Consider the following 18,185-nt stretch of genomic DNA (forward strand, 5'->3'; position numbering starts at 1 on the left):
ACATTAGGCTATGTACAACCATGGCTTATTTTGGTGAATATGGTTCTAAAAATCGCCCCTTTGTAGTCTCTCAGCCTCGGCCATCTTGTTTTTGTGAATGGTTTTTTATTCCTGTTATATTGTTAATATTTAAATAAAAAGTAAAGCACAACATTCAAGAAACGTATTGTTAAAATCATTTTATTTCATCATAATGATCAGCCGGAAGACGTCCACTGCTGGACAAAGGCCTCGCACTTAGAACGCCACAATGAACGACAACTCGCCACTTGCATACACCGGTTTCCCGCAACTCTCACGATGTCGTCAATCCACCTGGTGGGAGGCCTGCCAACGCTTCGTCTTCCGGTTCGTGGTCGCCACTCGAGGACTTTTCTTCCCCCAACGATTATCTGTTCTTCGATCGATGTGGCCTGAGCATTGCCACTTCGATTTGCATATTTTTCCAGCCATGTTAGTGATTTTATTTAATTTTCTGCTATTATGTCAAATACCTATAGCACAATAACAAAAACGTCCATAACTGCAGATTATGATAATACTAACCGTGTGTTTTTTTTTCTCATAACCAGTTTTTCCCATTTAAAAAAAAATATATATTTTTATGCATCTTTACTCGCGGGCATAACCGCACACAAGACGTTATCTGTACTATTGTTCAAATTTTACTATGCATTACCTTATATATGAGGACCATTATATTTTTTTTATTTCGTTAAATGTACCTATGTATATAAGCTCTTTATTGCACAAAATAAATAAACAAATACAACTGATAAACATTGCGATCATATGTACAAAGGCGAACTTATCCCTGTAAGGGATCTCTACAGGCATTCAGTAGGGATAGACAAAAAGTGAGTTCGTTAAATTTATTAGTTACTCTAACAACAACCACAGCAAAACTCTCTTGGAAAATTGAAGTGCATACTTATTAATCTTATTATGTAAACCCGGGTACTTTAGGAATTTTGGGGCTACTTTGATAGATTGAAAAGGGTTATAAAAACGCAAATATTAATAGCTGTATGAAAGTAGGTACTTTACTGGCTCAGATCATCTAAAAAAAAACCGGCCAAGAGCGTGTCGGACACGCCCAAAATAGGGTTCCGTAGCCAATACGAAAAAAATTTTATACGGAATCTTCCAAGTTTAGGTACTTATATTTTATACCTTAGGCTGCTATTTACTCATAAACTACTAATAATTCTCAAGCAAACTTGGCCGCTATAGTTTTCCTTGAAAGTTTGATATACTTACTACAATCCTGATTTTTTTTTAATTTTTCCACCCACCGGTTTAGATTTTAGAGGGGGGGGGGACGCTCGATTTTAATGAAAAGTTTGAAATTTAAGGTTGAATATTTCGCAAACACATCGCTGAATCGAAAAATCTTCCTATCAAACCCCTAATGATTTTAAAACTTTTAATTGTACCATTTTGTCGGCATACTTTATCTTTATATCCGTGCAAAATTACAGCTTTCTAGCATTGATAGTCTCTGAGCAACGCCGAGGACGGACAGACAGACAGACATGGCGAAACTATAAGGGTTCCGTTTTTGCCATTTTGGCTCCGGAACCCTAAAAAAGGAAATGGCGTATAAACTGTTTTCCAAAGACCTGCATTTTAAAGTAACCCCGTTTTACGGTATACTAAAAGATACTATAAACAACGAAGACCTAATAAAAGGGGTTTGGTTTTTACTTCTCCCTAAAAGACTTCGGTAGCCAGCTAAAGTGCTTATTTTTATAGGAAAATGTATGTGGAAAAACATTTTATGTGGGTGTCTTCAGAATTCTCGCACTTTGCAGAATACTAGTGCCAAATTTCGTAACATAAACATTGAGATAGTACAAACCTTGACATGGTATAAGTAGCCCTAGCTAAGTGTTGCACTAATAAGGACTAATTTGCGCTAAATATGGATTGGAAGGAAGAACAGCGTGGTTATTGACCTCCGCAGAACGAAGATGTTAAAAACTAATTGATTAAATTTTGAATGGCATGGTGATCGATTGTTCTAATTTTATTTAAGGTATTTGTTCTGATCATCTATATATATAAAAGAGAAAAAACTCTGACTTTATGTATTGAAATTGGAATATATCCTTAAGAACGCACCGAAATACGGATAGAAACAAAATCCCTTTTCAGAAACTTCAAAATTACTATGGATTGAAATTGGATTAAATAGCTAAAACCCACCGTAAAAAACTCTCTTTCACGTAAAAAAAACATTGAAATTGGTTTATCCTTTTGAGAGCTACGATGCCACAGAGAGACATTGGCATCAAATTTATAAAACCCCTTTTGCGTCAGAGGTTAAATAACCTGACAAACAAAAAGTTGGAAAATCCCCGAAATTGTCACTTCAAAGTTCAAAATCTCAAAAACGGCTCAACTGATTTTGATAAAACATGTCTAAGAACCATCGCTAGAAACCTTGCCTTCAAATAAAAAAACACATTCAAATCAGTTCACCTGTTTAAGAGCTACGGTGCCACAGACAGACATACACACATACCGGTCAAACTTATAACACCCCTCTTTTTGCGTCGGGGGTTAAAAAGTTGGAAAACCCCCGACGCTGTCACTTCAAAAATCAATATTTCAAAAACGGCTGAGCCGATTTTGATGAAACATGTCTACGAACCATTGCTAGAAAACCAGATTTCAAATTTAAAAAAAAACGCATTCAAATAGGTCCACCCGTTTAAGAGCTACGGTGCCACAGACAGACAGACATTTTTGCGTCGGGGGTTAAAAAAAATAGATTAATGGCATTAAATTCTGTAAGAATACCTTATGAATCATACAAAACATATAAGAATCCTTGGTTTTTTGTAGTTGAAAAACTATGATTTGTCACATTGTGCTACCACGCCCATACTGCTGCTCAAAATTACCTTTGTTGCTGCGTCTACAAGTTGTAATGACCCTCACCAACCACTTACCAACAGTTCCTTGAATAATGTACCTTATCACAAAGAAATAGAAGAGTTGTAAACGCAAAACAAAGTTAGGCAAGAGAAACAAATAGACCGGAAAATGTGGAGCACGCAAAAAATAGTATATTTTATGTTTACAAAAAAACATGATATCATTGTTTATGTATTTTGATTAGATTTGTTAGTAAAAAGCGTATGGGTGTAAGTAAAAAACAGCGTGTGTTAAATTTTCTATTGTCGGGTCAATCACTCGGAGCTGTGGTTAATAGTTTTCTTTCTGTTTTTGTGGGGACTTTAATTATTTTTTTCAAAGAATGGATTTCTAATAGTTTCTAATCTCCTTATTGACAAAAACAACATACCTGAGACTGTATTGTCTAACGCTCTAACGTTCGCGGGCGCATTCACAATGTCTTTCTATCCTCGTCTTATGCCGACAGTTTGTAAGTTTTTTTAATGCTAAGATGGAGGCGTCATTTGATATCCGTGTCCTAGACACTGACGCTCCTTCTTACATTTCACGCCCTGTCCTAAACCCTAGCCGTTCGCTCCGACAGTTATGACGAATCCAATGATACCTCATATGTTAAAATCCGTCTAGCCGTTTAGGCTGCAGCGAGGACCAAAGAAATGTACATACATACCCACATACATACATACATGACCCCATGGGGAGGAAGAAGGCAGAGGAAACGAGGTGGTTTTTTAGTCGGTATAGGTCGCTACCAGCCCGAGTCCGACATACGGGGCGCAAAACACCATAGCCCTATGATACGTAATCGTATTTTTCCCCTCAAGAAAAAAAAACATACATACATACATACATATGCTCGAAAAACATAACCCTCCTTCGGGCAGTCGGGTAAAAATACGAACGTTTGTTCTCGGGTCTTGGGTGTTTAATAATATGTATTTATGTATGTATCTATCTATATAATTATATTTATCTGTTGCTTAGTACCCATAACACAAGCTTTGCTAAGCTTACTTTGGGACTAGGTCAATTGGTGTGAATTGTCCCATAATATTTATTTATTTTATAAGTGAGACCCAATTAAAAACAAAATCAAATTACAAAAGCTACTAATGAAACCCCATTTCCAGCTTGCAACAGCATTCCATCTGAAACAATGATTTCGTCCAAGTAGGCGTCTAGTCATTCTGCGAACTGGTCATGGCTGTGTCAACAGTGTTGTGTCACATCCTGCCATTGAAACGCATTTAGGACACCGCTTGGTCACTCTATGGTTTTTTTTATCAAAGTAGTGCCATTTTATTGGTATCGATTTCAATAACATGTTTCTTACCTAAAGGTACCTACTGGATAATATAGATGACTCGTTGAAGTGGCAATGGGCAGGCCATATAGCACGGAGAACAGTTCTCGAATTGAGACCGCAAATCCACCAAGGAGATGAGCGGATGACAGAAAGCCTAAGTTCCAAAGTGAACTTCCTACTGCTGATGTGATGATACAAATGGCTTGAAGACGTGAATAAAGATGTACTTGGGATGATGGAATGAACGTAGAAAACGATATAGGTTGCTAGGTCATTAGCGCGCCGAAAATTAAATGTTAAATAAGCGACAGTTTGAAGTCTCTGCTCTCACATATCTTTGAAAAAATGAAAAAGAAAAATGAGCAAAAAAGAATATTAAGGCGTGTATGCATGTGTGCTGCCCTTGTATTAGAATCATGTTTTTCGGTTCTTTTGTGAGCATATGAAGTATCTTTCTTTACTTACAAAATCATTGGACGTAGAACAATTGGTCCTTCCAAGTATTGCTAAAGGGACAAGATTTAGAGAGATCCTTCGGATCTCACGATAAATGATTTTGGCCCAAAGGTAAAGCGTGGTGTAGGTAGTATTCATTGTGTTGGTTATGAAGTACACCTGTCTGTTTAACTTTTAATAAAACACGTTGTATTATTTGAAATAATTTATTGAATACTATTCAAATGTGCTGTTTATGTACATTGATTATTAAACTATATTCTCGGTGGTGAGCTTTAGTCCGATCTGAAAAAAAAGAAATAAGAAGAAAATCTTTCGCTATAAACTTTACTACATATTCTGCTTTAGATCTACTCAGTCAAGTCGTCGATCTTATCAATACTGTTTTTATTTTTAATACTATAGTTATTTATGTAGATGATTACTTACTTTTTATCAGAAAGTGAGTCCAGTTTCTTTTCAAAATCAGAGTCTTCCATTGCCATTAGTTGTTCTTCGGTGCAGTATTCTGTAAAAAGTGATGATTGATATTAATCACTAGCTGATTTCCAGGAACTTGTATATCACTATCCATTGAGTACGCAATTTTTCGAGATAAAAATATCCTATGTCCATTCTGAACCCTTAAACTTTCTCCTTTCTAAATTTCGTCTAAAGCAGTTTAAGCGTGAATATGCCAGACAGTTAGACCGACAGACCAACAGACAGTTCTTTTCACATTTATAACATTACTAAGGAAGTAAGAATTTATTTTTAAATGAAGCACTACTTCATCGCATCGCAAGTTAAAAAGATTGAATGCGGTCTCCTTTCAGCTGTTTATTTTCATTTCATACTATCTTCAAGTCATCATCTCCATGTCAGCCGAAAGACGTCCGACTGCTGTACATAGGCCTCCCCTAAGGCTCTCATGTTAGTGATTCATGCAAAGTACTCACGGACTGAACTAGCTTCCCATCCAATGAACTCTCCGGTCCGTTCATTCTCAGCCTTCAACCACTGGTATAGCGGCTGGAAGTACTCTATGACCCCGCTGGCATCCATATCGCGCTGCCCGGTCAGTTCCTCCATGGCATCTGGCCACGACCGGGATGAACCCAGTTGGAGCATTTTTCTGGAGCATTCAATGAAAATTTTAGAATATTTTTAGATAATTTATAACATAATTTTAGAAAGAGTTAGGTTGCGGGTGAGCAAAGTAATTGTTGATAGTTCATTGATATAGACCTCCACAAAGTAATGCCTGATTCATTAAATTATTTAATGCAGCTTACCCCAAAGCTTCACCAGCGTCAGTGTTATTGTAAATATCACATCTGGACAGCAACTTGCTCGGGTCTCCCGGGACATATTCTCCAGCTATTTGGCACAAGGAACGGTGGAATTGGAACTGGATGATGTAGGAGATGTAGTAGCTGGAAAAAAGAAGGCAGTTTTAAGTACATGTATGTTAATGCCACTTATTTGGGCTCCACAGAAACCAGCGTTGCTGCACATAATATGCGGCGTTTAGTTTTAGTGCTAGTTCTAGTCTTAGTTTTAGGTGGTACTTATGGAGCCAAAATAAACCTTTCTTTCTTTCTTTCTTATTTAAACTGAGAAGCAATAGTGCCTGAAAGGATATCTAGGGCATTAACAAGCGCAATTAAGGTGTCTGTAATAGGTCAGCACCTGCCTTGTGAAAGACATTTAATAACTAAGTTTAACTATTTACGGTAAACAGTTATGTATGACTGTGATAAAAATACTGTTGATTTTTTTGACATTATGAAATTGCAATAAGTATTTATTTTAGCACTCCACGACTCGTCTACCGTCGTATCGTCTCGTTTTTATGCTTTGTATACACACAGTATCCATCTGGTTCTAAATTTGGTATTTTGGTCTTTCTGAAGAGGTATCCATAAAGAAAATGTAAAATACGAGCTATGAATTAAAATTAAAATTGATTACTCACCGCATGTACTCGACATCAGCAGAAATATGGTATTTAGCAGCAGGATCAAAGTCATCTTCGGTCCTGGGAACTGGAGGCTCCACGCCTTGCAGGGCTTCTCTCAGCTGCCAGAAGTGGCAATTGTAGTCTCTTGGGGTCGTGAAGCCACGGAAAACGGCGTAGCGGAACAAGTCCAGGAGGTACCCGAATGGAAGGAAGACTATTTTGTCTAGACCCTGAAAATCATGAGCTAATGCAAAATTATGAGGTTTTTAATGCACCATTTACGGGGCCATCGAAAAAGTACGTCTCAACAATTTTGTCAATTTTTAGCACCTCCGCCCTCTTTGTCATACTCACACATATTGCTATGAAATTGGCAATTATTTTGTTCTTGTGTCACAAACTACCTGATCCGCCCTCCGCCTAAAAGTGTGGCGTTATTTATGGATTACCCCTACTGTGCTGTGTATTAAAACGTAGTGGTCTGTGAGAAGGATAGAAAACTTAACTGAATACTCTATTTGTTTTTGTATAATATTCATGTGCGTCGATTACCCCAGCACAAAAATAGATAAATATGTTTTCCTTTGAAAATATCCAAAGAATTTGCAAAATAATGTCAATTTAAAAATATGGACATAAAATTACCAATGCATTGTAGAGTTTAGGTACTCAAAGTAGTACATTTTTTTTTATCTAATAACAGGCACACGAGCATAAGTAAGTAATCAAATCATTATTTAGTTCACTAATTGACTGTTACAGTGTTAAAGACTACTAAAGACAAACTTCACTCAGCAGTAACAGCTATTTACGAAAATGTATGAAATAAATTGGCTATGTATTCCGTTTCCGTACCATTTTGTAAAGCTGGTTAATTTCAGATTCTTCGTCGTCGGTCTCATCCTTCAGCAATCCCATGACTCTGAGGTGTTTTGGTGTTGATACTGACAGCGCTATGACGTCACCAACAGCCTCATGGAATCCTTGAAAATTAAGTCTATATCAAATTGAATATAAATAATAATAATAATATTTATTTTATTTCGAAATACCTATGGTTACAAAAGATTTTATAGAGGGTTAGAGATATACTTAATAGCTACGTTAGACTTAGGTAAAACCTAAGAAACTAGGAACTAAAGACTAATTACGCGAACTGTTTGTTCTAGAGAGCATGCGTGCTCTGTCTGTTTCGGCCCAGAAGAGAAACTATTGTCTTAATCATGATTGCTTGAACACACCTACGGGAGCGCCAAAGTTCACATACTCTTCACTAGTCATATACCGTAATTTTTGTCCGAATCATCGCTTGTCATATTTTTTTTCCACTGAAACCTTAAATTCTTCTGAAAATTTGAAATGGTCATCCTATAGAAAACTATAGGTTAGGTTCGGTTTGTTTTATAACAATTCTGAACAATCATTGGATTCAGAGAAAAAAGAGTTTTGACAAATGATCATTCTGACAAACATTACATTCGGACTTTCAATAAGTATGCGAGTTGATATGGACCCCACACCTACTGGGCAAGCCCAATAGGATTCTGAACGTCATTATGCTGTCGGGAAAAAAAATAACCCAACATAAGGAAAATAATAAATACGACAATACCTGGATTAGCTCCTTCTCTATAAATAACAGGCAGATCCTTGTACTGTAGGTAATACTGTATGTGTCCCAACTCGTGATGCGTTGTCTTGAAGAAAGCATTTGTGACAGCCGTGCATTGCCTGATTCTGTAAAATGCAATGCAATCAGTTCAGTATATTGCCAGCAGCATGCCAGCACCTTAATATTTTGGCTGCGAGTTTTCCTGTTTACTGTTTGATATGGTGCGGACCAGAAAAGGGTTTTTGTTTACCTAAAATCTTCTCCATCAAAGAAGTCCCAAGCCGACGCGTGGCACACCATTTCTCTGCCATCATCAGGCTTCTCAATGATAGACTTGTCCCAAAACAAATCTGGCAATGGTTTCAAGTTGATGGACGTAAAGAACTCTTCAGCTGTCTTGAAAATCTTGTATGGAGTGTATTTCTATATACAAAGAGATGAAATTTAGTATTCAAGAAATGAAGAAAGGCGCAAAACGAAACTACGGGAATTTAAATTGCGATGGAAAAATATTGCTGAGTGATCAGATATACCTATAAGTAAACCAAGATCATTTGCATCAAGCATCTGCTTTTGACTGGTTACTTAATGCCTGCACCGATACCTACTACAATGCAAGCTTTTAACTACATATATTCGTTTAGGGCCAGTATAGACGGACTGCTATCCAACTGCAACATTACTGCTGACTGCTCATACATTTTCATTGCAGTTCATTCAAATCTTGTTACCTGTTGAATCAAAGCGGCTGTAACATCAACGTCTGGCTTGTCAGGGAAGGGTTTGGAAAACTTCTCGATATTACCCCATGTTTGCGCCCAGATGTTACCTGTAAGAAAAACAAATTATTAAACAAGCACTTAACTGAAGAAAAACTGCCATATTTAACAAATTAGTAAAGTATAAAATACCAAGCAGCTTCTAACGACAAACAGACTAAGATTACTTAAAAAAAAAGTAAATACCTCTTCTCTTAATGTGCTCGTATAGCATAATCTAATCTAATTAAAAGAGATCTATTCAAATCACTATGATGCTCTTTAAATGAAAAGCCTAAATAAAACTTTACCCAGAATGCTTTATCGTACATTTTTTGAGTAAAGTTTTAACCGTTAGCAATGATTGCTTGAATATTTAAATTATACATTTTGTCTTCAGCACTGTTTATACTCGTTATAATGATTTAAACTTCCGCAATTTTCATTCATAACTACTGCAACACTCAGGATTTATTATCACGCGTAATCAATCGGGTAATAATTAACTCGACCTCATAGTATCGTGATCACGGCTACTGCAATGTGGCCGAATTGTCGAGGTAATTATTACTCCTTTCGTTGCGTGATAAGTCTCGGGTATTGTAGTAGTTTTCGGAACTCCTTACCCAACAAATGCGCCGGTATGGGTCCCCGCGCCGACACGACATTCTCTCCATACTTCTGCCGCAGCTTGCCTCTCACATACGCGTGGATCTGCTGGTACAGGGGCTTGATCTGACTCCATAAGTTTGCGAACTGCTCCTCGCTGTCTGCCGTCTCGTATTCACTCAGCCACCACTCTGCTACGCTCTCGTATCCTGAAATAAGAAATTTCGGGCATTTAGGATTCGGAATTGATAGTTCAGGTTTTGATGTGTACACGTTTCTCTGTCTACTCGTACATTGTGAATTCTTTATTGATATTTTAAGAACTATACTGACGATTGTATAACGTTTTGGCCTGCGCAGAAAATATAGCCTGAGTATTCTCATTCTAAGACAAGGAAAGTGCCAAACTGTGAGATGTATATAGGCCTAAAATGAATGAATAAAACAGGAGATTATTTTTGTTGTTGAATACGATTATGGATGGATTTATTTTCATACTGGAAAACGTCACCCTGAAAGGCGGAAAAAATCATTGCTGCGGAGTCTTAGGGAGTAGACCGGGATCAGGAGTGCAGTGCAACTGTTCCGAGTGGCTCAAGACAGAATGAAAATTTCAGAACTGACAACCAACCTCCAGTAATAGAGTGCCGATTTAAAAAGAAGGAAATGGAATCTCAGATATTCTCAAGTCAATACCAGTCATTCAAATCAAAGATTTGCCTTTGTATTTCAGTCTACATTGCTACAAGAAAAGACACAAGTAATTTACCATTCAGATGAGCAGCTTCATTATCCATTTGCACGTATTCAGTGAAGTTCCCCTTAGAAGGTGCACCAGCAGCTTTATGCCATTCCACCCACGCATGCTTCAGCTCTTCAGGGTCGTCGCTGTTAGCGAAGATGTCTGTTACCTCTGTAAAAGCAAGTATAAAACGTTTTAATACTTAATTTAAGCTTTTTACTGGTAGGACTTTTTGTAATCCAATATGTGTTGAGCCCCCAATCTTAAGATAATCCGTTTACTTGGAGTGGGAAAATAAATTAGAAATTGTATATATTTCTTCAACTAAATTCAGTTTTTTTTTAAGATAATATACGTAACGCTCGATGAGTGAGTCTGTCTCACACAAGGCCGGTTGTTTTCAATGACGATGAATGTATTTCTATCTAAAACTCTCTCGCCCAAGTTACTCAGCTACATTACTTTTACTCTTAAACATTCTTGTAGAGGTGAGGTTACCACTCAGTGCTCTCAATCTTTATAATAGTAAATATTGCAACTGACCTGGTTCCACATGCAAATCACACTTTGTCTTTATCTTGTAATCGCAGATAGTCGCCTTTGCATATGTGGACTGCATATTGTTAATAGCCTGTATCAACCTCTGGTTCAAGTCTTCGGGGAGCGCCGACGTTCCCAATTTGGTGTACTTCTGGAACATCCTCTTCAGGTCTTCGTCTTCAAACTCTCGCCATAAGTAGGTCATTGTTTCCTTCCAGTTTTCTTTCTCTTCTTCTGCTACGTCCAACGAGATTTGTAACTGAAAATTAAATTTAAGTAATTCAGAATTGTTTATAAAGGGCGTTTTGGATTAAAATTAGTTTATTCATAACACTAATACCCAATGAGTTGGTTTCCAGTCAGCCAAAAAGGATAAGAGCTTTCGCAAAGTAACGCCAGCAATTAATTATCAAACCAATTACCATGCGCTCCTCATTCTGCTTCGTAATATTCGTCTCATAGTCCCATGAAGCTATGACCTTCCTATTCTTCAATTTGGAAGTCAGCTCATCCAATCTCCTCATGTAGTCCCTTCCTGCTGCCTCTTCTGCTGCCCTCTCTGCAGCCCGACCCTGGGCAGCCACTATGAAGACCGAAGCTATGGCCCCCACGAGGGCTAGCTCACCCAGGATTTTGAGGACCATCTAGTTAAGAGATAGGACATCGTCAGTAAAAGAATCCTTAAGCGTGAAATACACATAGGACGGCAGATGGTCGGGAGCGGGTCGGGTCGCGAGTGCGGCGAGTCCATTTATAAATCACACCGCGGCACCCCCGCACACGACCCACCCCGCGGCCGCCGTCGGTGTGATGTTGTTCATATCCAGTCACGTAAATAGGCCCGCCGCACTCCCGATCCGACCCACTCCTGACCCGCTTTGTCCTGGGTGTGTTTTGCGCTTACAATCACGTTCATTCATATTAAATTGATAAATTATTGTTTACAAACGCATGTAAGTTTTAACATTTATTATGCCTCGAGAAGTTTTTACAGTTTGCCCATTTCGGACGTAAAATTCAGTATTTAAGTATTAGTTATTCAACATGCAATTACATTCAATTTAAATATTGTTTACAAAAATATATATTTATGTTCCTTTTAAAAACAATCGCACACTAAAAATCGTTCGTGTTTTTTTTTATTGTGCACCATAATGACTAAAAATTTATGTAAATGATTATAATGTATTATCTTGTTTACATAGGCATTCTTTTGCAGTATGTAAATAGCTAAAGGGCCGGGTTATGCATTAAATGTTAATTATTTTGTAATCGTAGATTTTTCTTTCAATCACTTTTTGGTAAAATTAAAGGAATATAAGCAAATTCTCAAAGAATAATTATACCTATAATAATATGTACACATGTCAGAGTTAATATTCTATTATATGGTCCAAACTAAACAAAAAAGGGGGTTGATTTTTAATTGTTATTGACAATAATTTGATCAAGTGTGCGAGTAGCTTTGTTAATGAAACTACTCAAACGCACTGGCTTTACCTTTCCAACGCGGGTGAATCGTCGGCGTCGAGCCTTTAAAAAAATAAATTTAATTTTATTGAATTTAATTTAATGTAAATATTACAATTACAGTTAGGGCTTTCGGAAGCATGTTATGCTTTTGGAATCTGTGAAGTCGTTTTTTGTTAAAAAAAAAAACATTTATTTATCTTTTAAAGCGGAAGGATACTCACTTGACCGAGATAATAAAATCCTTAAATAGTTATTTAAGTTTACAAGTTTACAAATTTACACCTAGAGTAGTGTACGTGATAAAGTGAAAACTAAATTAAAATATAAGGTGACCTTATTATTAAAATATAGGTACGTATTCATAGAAGCGTTAGTCCTAAGTCACATTTGTTAATATTATTTCAAAATATCTAATTCCTACGGTGGGTTTTAATCCTAAATGAGGGGAACTTATTTACACTACCTATGTCTTGTACTGAATTAGGAATATAATAGACCAATGAGAGAGATCTATTTCTCCTGTCCCCATTGGTCAGTTTTTTGCTTGTTTTTACAAGAACCAATTAAAACCCGTATAATAACTGAATGTTCTTGATTTGCTACCGCGGATCTAAGACGTAGGACGTCTACCAACGAGTTGGACGGATGACCTGGTTAAAGCCCCGGGTTCACGGTGGCCGCTTCCAAAGAGGGTCAATGAATCCTATGTCCTACAACTGATGATGATGATGATGAATAACTATGACAAACACTTACAATTACGACTCCCTGCGTTCAAATACCAGAGCTTGAGATTCTCCTCATATTTAAGTATATTTGAACCAAGTAAATTAACATAAAAAGATGGAGCAATAATGTCAAGGAGTGTTCGCTGATGCATTTACCGTATCAGCAGGGCTACTACGAAACTCGAAACTCGAAGTTCACGTCATGCGGTCTCTCTGACACTTATACCATTTAATACGAGAGCGAGAGGGACGGTACGATACGAACTTCGAGTTTCGAGTTTCGCAGTAGCCCTGCAGTGATTCTTGTTATGTTTTTGTTATTTAAATCAACGCTTGACATACTTCTTAAGCAAATAAAATCATTAGTTAATAGGGTAAGTTTATACAGTCAATGAAGTAGGTTTTCCATTCTGCCACAATAACAATGCCCGTCAGTTTTCTTATTAATCGAGGGAAATGTTAAGTGTATGTATCATATTTGTATGGTGGTTTTGTTTATGCACTGGTTTGTAAGAACGGAACAGATGACATTATTGTAGGTAGATGGTATGTGTGTTGTGGGGTCCTGGCTTTTCGCCGAAAATATTTTTCTCGAATGATTTGTTTCATGGACGAACGATGTTTATTAACCCCCGACGCAAAAAGAGGGGTGTTATAAGTTTGCCTGCTATGTGTGTCTCTCTGTGTGTGTGTGTGTGTGTGTCTGTCTGTGGCGCCGTAGCTCTTAAACGATTTTAATGCAGTTTTTTTATTTGTATGCAGGTTTTCTAGCAATAATTCTTAGACATGTTTCATTAAAATCGGTTCAGCCGTTTTTAAGATATTAAACTTTGAAGTGACAAAGTCGGGGGCTTCCAACTTTTTGGTGGTTATTCTGAACTGTGAACTATTCAGGATGTATTTTATCCGAGTATCTATCTTTGGGACTAGATTAAGTGTTCATATTTAGTTCAGTCTCATGTCCGTCAATGAACATCTATAATACGTATTATGTGTGCAGATTATTACAGTTATATCTTATCTTACTATTTCGTCTCATTCAAGCATAGCTTTTAGCTCATGATATAGATCAAGAATCTTTCACATAAGTTATGAAAAACTTGGAAGTGTGTTCGAACCTAGTATCCTCTTTATCCTCTTCTTGAGAGGCCATGAATTTAACTTTCACGCTCTATTTGTAGCACCATTACTTTCCATTTAACAAAATAAACCACATATTACATTATAATGGATCAATTTTTATTATGTGCATAAAGGATGGTTAATAATGTACTTACAAACAAAACCTTTTTGGCAGTCTCGCTGCAGTATCCGCAAGGCATTATTTACGAAAACTTATACGAGTTAACAATATGAAGTATGTTGGTTGACTGAAAAGTATGTGTATTAAGATAGGTATTAGTATGTAAATGAATTAGCTAGGCGGGCTGTCTGTCATGCTTAAGATTTTGAAGTTCTTTGTCAACGTTGGAGCCGAAACCAATGATGGACGGTGTTATGCACTAAATGATAATGAATTGAAAATTTTTATTTTTAAAGATTTTCTTCCATATTTCGGTCATAGAGCGTAAAAACGATGAAAGTCTAGAAGAATTGATTGTAGCTGGGAACACTTATGGCTGAAGATCATTCACCAATTATAAAATATTACTCAAATATTACTCGTGTGTGTTAGCGTAATAATTCCTGTGCGTGGTAGGTATTTTGACTATATCTTGAGGTATCCCATCTTAGGCCTCTAGGTTGGCAACGCATCTGCAATCCCCCTGGTGTTGTAGGTGTCTATGAGTGGAGGTGATTTCTTACCATCAGGAGACCCACTTGCTCGTTTGCCATCCAGTCGAATATAATATATGGACTGTTTCAGTAAAAAACCGTCTTCCATTTTTTACACGGTCGTGGGAGACAAGCTGGACGGGAATCGGTAGAAACAGATTATACGCTCCAGATGCAATATTGATACTGACAACGATCCTCAGACACGAGGGACTGACCCAAGAAAGAGAGAGAGATTTTTTTATTAGAACTCCTTACTTCAAATAATTTTTGAGAACATAACAATGAATCAATCACAGATATTAGGGATTATCTAGGAGTGCTCCCTATAAAATTCACAAAATTATTCACTCCACTAGATACATAATAATGTAAATATTTCAAGTAAGTACAAAATTGACAAAAAGATTGATGTTTACATGCTTTTACATATGCCTTGATTTTAAGCAAAGAGAGTAAATGTCTTCCAAGACAAATTTCATTTTATGTGCAACAGAGGAATATCATTAATATCAATATCATTGTAAAAATTAGGCTAAAAAGGCTGTATGTGTAAGCACATGCTTTAGTATGATTAAGTTCCTTTTTAAAATAATCATCATCATCGTCATCCCAGCCTATTTACGTCCCACTGCTGGGCACAGGCCTCCTCTCAGAATAAGATAGCTTGGTCCGTACTTTCCATGCGGACCCAGTGCGGATTCGGAGCTTCGCACGTACCATTTTATTATATTGAATTGTTATTTTAAAATAACATTCCTATCTAATCCCGACGAGTCATAGATATCATTTTTCCCTGTGTGTCTAAAAATAGGTTAAGGTATACCGTAGGCGACCGGCTAGCAACCTGTCACTATTGTATAGTTATTGTCAAACTTAAAACCTAAAATTGCTAAAAGTGGCTCCGAAGCGGTAACGTTTCGTGTGCTCTGCCTACCCCATTTGGGAATACAGGCGTGATGTGTGTGTGTGTGTGTGTGTGTGTGTGTGTGTGTGTGTGTGTGTGTGTGTGTGTGTGTGTGTGTGTGTGTGTGTGTGTGTGTGTGTGAAAGAATTTGGTTTAAGTAGAAAATGGCGTGGTAATGCATAACCACTTCGACGCTCTCTTTAAACGTCTGTCCGAACTTGAAAACATTTACCTGTTGTCCTGTTGTTATGAGCGGAACAAAATTACGCTAGATGGAATCGAGGCTCCGGAATATGAACAAACAACCTATAATTATAACATTACGTTCGTATATTACACTGTACTAAATTTACGCATCATCATCATCATCATCGTATCAGCCGTAGAACGTCCACTGTTAGAAATAGACCTCCGCCATGGACCTCTAGTTGCTTGCTTGCGTCCACTTTGAATCCGTAGTTTTAACCAGGTAATCTCTCCATCTCGTTGGTAGACGTGCTACGCTGCACTTGCCAATCCACGGTCTCCATTCAAGAACTTATCCATAAACTTAGAAATGTATCCATAACCAAGTTTTATGTGGTATAGTTTGGCTCACATAAAAAGAGCGCTGGGTGACAGTGGAGGGGATGTGTTTGCGCAGGGGTACCGTCGCGCACGAAAAGATAAAGGTCAAGGTCGACTGCCGAACCAATAGCGCGATGGCACAGCCAAGCCCTCCCTCGCTCCTCACCCGCGCCTCACGTCCTTCCACTCGTTTGGTCGGTTAATTGCTCACTGCGTAGGTATATCGCCAGCGCTCTTTTCACGTGAACCGAACTATAGAGAATTACTGCAACCACCTGGCTGCAGTACGAATGGGCCGGCCCGGCGGGGTTAGTACCACACTCCCACAGAATACCGGCGTGAAATAGTAGTTTTGCTACTGTGTTTCGTACGGTGAGTGGGAGATCCGGAGGCCTAACTCCCCTCCCCCTTCCCCCTGCTTCCTCCCCCCTTCAGCCTACAAACAAATGCGGCATCATGCATCGTCCAAATGTCAGCCTATATCTACACATTTCACTGCACTGCACAGGCCTCCTTTCAGAGTGGAAAGCTCGGGTTGTAGTTCCAGTTCCAACGTAAAGCTCATGGTAAATATCAAATGTATTTTCGCACATAACCGAAAAAACTCAGAGGTGAGCCAAGGTTAGAACCTTTGACCTTCTGCTTGAGTAGCCATAGAACCACTAGACTACTACGACTACACAACTGACACATAACATTATAATAACTAGTTAAGATTAGGATGTAAATAAGTTTTTGGTAAAAAAATAATTTTTAATACAAGATTTTTTGACTGTACTTATATTGTCACCCAAATTACATTTGCATACCAAATTTTGGCTTGTTTTACACGTACCACAACCACACGACAACCACAATCACACCACAACCACGTCACGTGGTCGGGCGCATATTTTGTATTGAAAATGAATAGTGCAATTCTCACGAACCACATTTTGCTGTCATTATCGACCGCGTGTGTGATACGACCACAACGCAACCACATTGCAACCAAATCGTAGCGGCCGGCCGGCCACATCGCAACCACGCGCCTGCGCTCTCCCCCCTTCATTAATTCCGACGTCTTCTTCTTAAATTACTAATAAAAGCCATAACAAGGATGGCAACACCAATGTTTCCTGTTCAAATTCCATAAGTACGCTCAGTCAAGTCAAGGCGTGTTTCCTCTATGAAAGCCGGAGTATAACTGCGTCTGCACACGACGGAACCACACCGCAACCTCATTTTGTAGGCACCACAACGCAACTGCAAAATGCCGCAGCGACACTATTCACACGTAGCCACAGCTTGACCGCATTTTAACGCTGCGACGTGGTGTGTTTGTGGTACGTGTGAAACAACCCTTTAAGTCGATGCCATTAACCGTTGAAGAGTTCCGTCCTTTGGAGACGATCCTGGCTGGACTACCAGGATGTCACTACCAGATTATTGTATTGTCACGCAATTTACATAAGTATACCAAAATTTCAAGTCAATCCAACTACTGGAAGTTGGTCAAATTTCACTTGCAAGATTTGATTACAGACATACAGACAGACATAGAGACAACGGGACAGGTGAAACTCAATAAAAGCTTTTAAAAAATTGATACATACCGTTCTGATCCTCAGAAGATACTGAACTACTCGAGACGTGGTGAAGTGGTGTTTTTATCAAGCATCATTGATAAGAGATTCTTGTGATGCTAGCGGTATCTTGACAGTCTTGCTACATTTAATACTACATAACATTGTTCAAAGATACGTACATTTGGATTAGCGGTTATGGTACTTAAAATTATTCGATCGTCGAAAATCGACAGATGAGAGAGAGAGAGAGAAACATTTATTTACACATCGCATCGA

The 18,185-nt window shown here is 38.0% G+C and overlaps 1 protein-coding gene across 3 annotated transcripts; it reads right to left on the reverse strand.

The window, feature by feature from the left end:
• Window positions 1-4,880: 4,880 nt before the first annotated feature.
• On the reverse strand, window positions 4,881-17,985 carry LOC141427268 (angiotensin-converting enzyme-like). Of its 3 annotated transcripts, none has more exons than XM_074086547.1 (14): window positions 17,937-17,985; window positions 11,313-11,534; window positions 10,894-11,149; window positions 10,378-10,521; window positions 9,626-9,817; window positions 8,973-9,070; window positions 8,492-8,664; window positions 8,242-8,366; window positions 7,485-7,612; window positions 6,645-6,859; window positions 5,962-6,102; window positions 5,626-5,801; window positions 5,117-5,195; window positions 4,881-4,972 (listed from the first exon to the last, which is right to left on the reverse strand). In XM_074086547.1, exons 2-14 carry the CDS (start codon window positions 11,532-11,534, stop codon window positions 4,963-4,965), a joined length of 1,959 nt encoding a protein of 652 aa, XP_073942648.1. In that variant the 5' UTR covers window positions 17,937-17,985; the 3' UTR covers window positions 4,881-4,962. The 3 variants fall into 3 exon arrangements, with proteins under 3 accessions (XP_073942648.1, XP_073942647.1, XP_073942650.1); XM_074086546.1 differs by lacking the exon at window positions 17,937-17,985 and adding an exon at window positions 14,369-14,458; XM_074086549.1 differs by lacking the exon at window positions 17,937-17,985 and adding an exon at window positions 13,120-13,138.
• Between the last annotated feature and the right edge of the window lie 200 nt (window positions 17,986-18,185).

This window comes from Choristoneura fumiferana, chromosome 4 (genome assembly GCF_025370935.1).
Source record: "Choristoneura fumiferana chromosome 4, NRCan_CFum_1, whole genome shotgun sequence".
Classification (NCBI taxonomy): Eukaryota; Metazoa; Arthropoda; class Insecta; order Lepidoptera; family Tortricidae; genus Choristoneura; species Choristoneura fumiferana.

Coding starts and splice junctions, on each gene's coding strand:
- LOC141427268 (XM_074086546.1), bottom strand. CDS start 14,413: ATGCCTTGCGGATACTGCAGCGAGACTGCCAAAAAGGTTTTGTTT. Junction 11,150..11,312: donor AGCAGAATGAGGAGCGCATG/GTAATTGGTTTG, acceptor TTTAATTTTCAG/TTACAAATCTCGTTGGACGT. Junction 8,665..8,972: donor CAGCCGCTTTGATTCAACAG/GTAACAAGATTT, acceptor CTTTGTATATAG/AAATACACTCCATACAAGAT.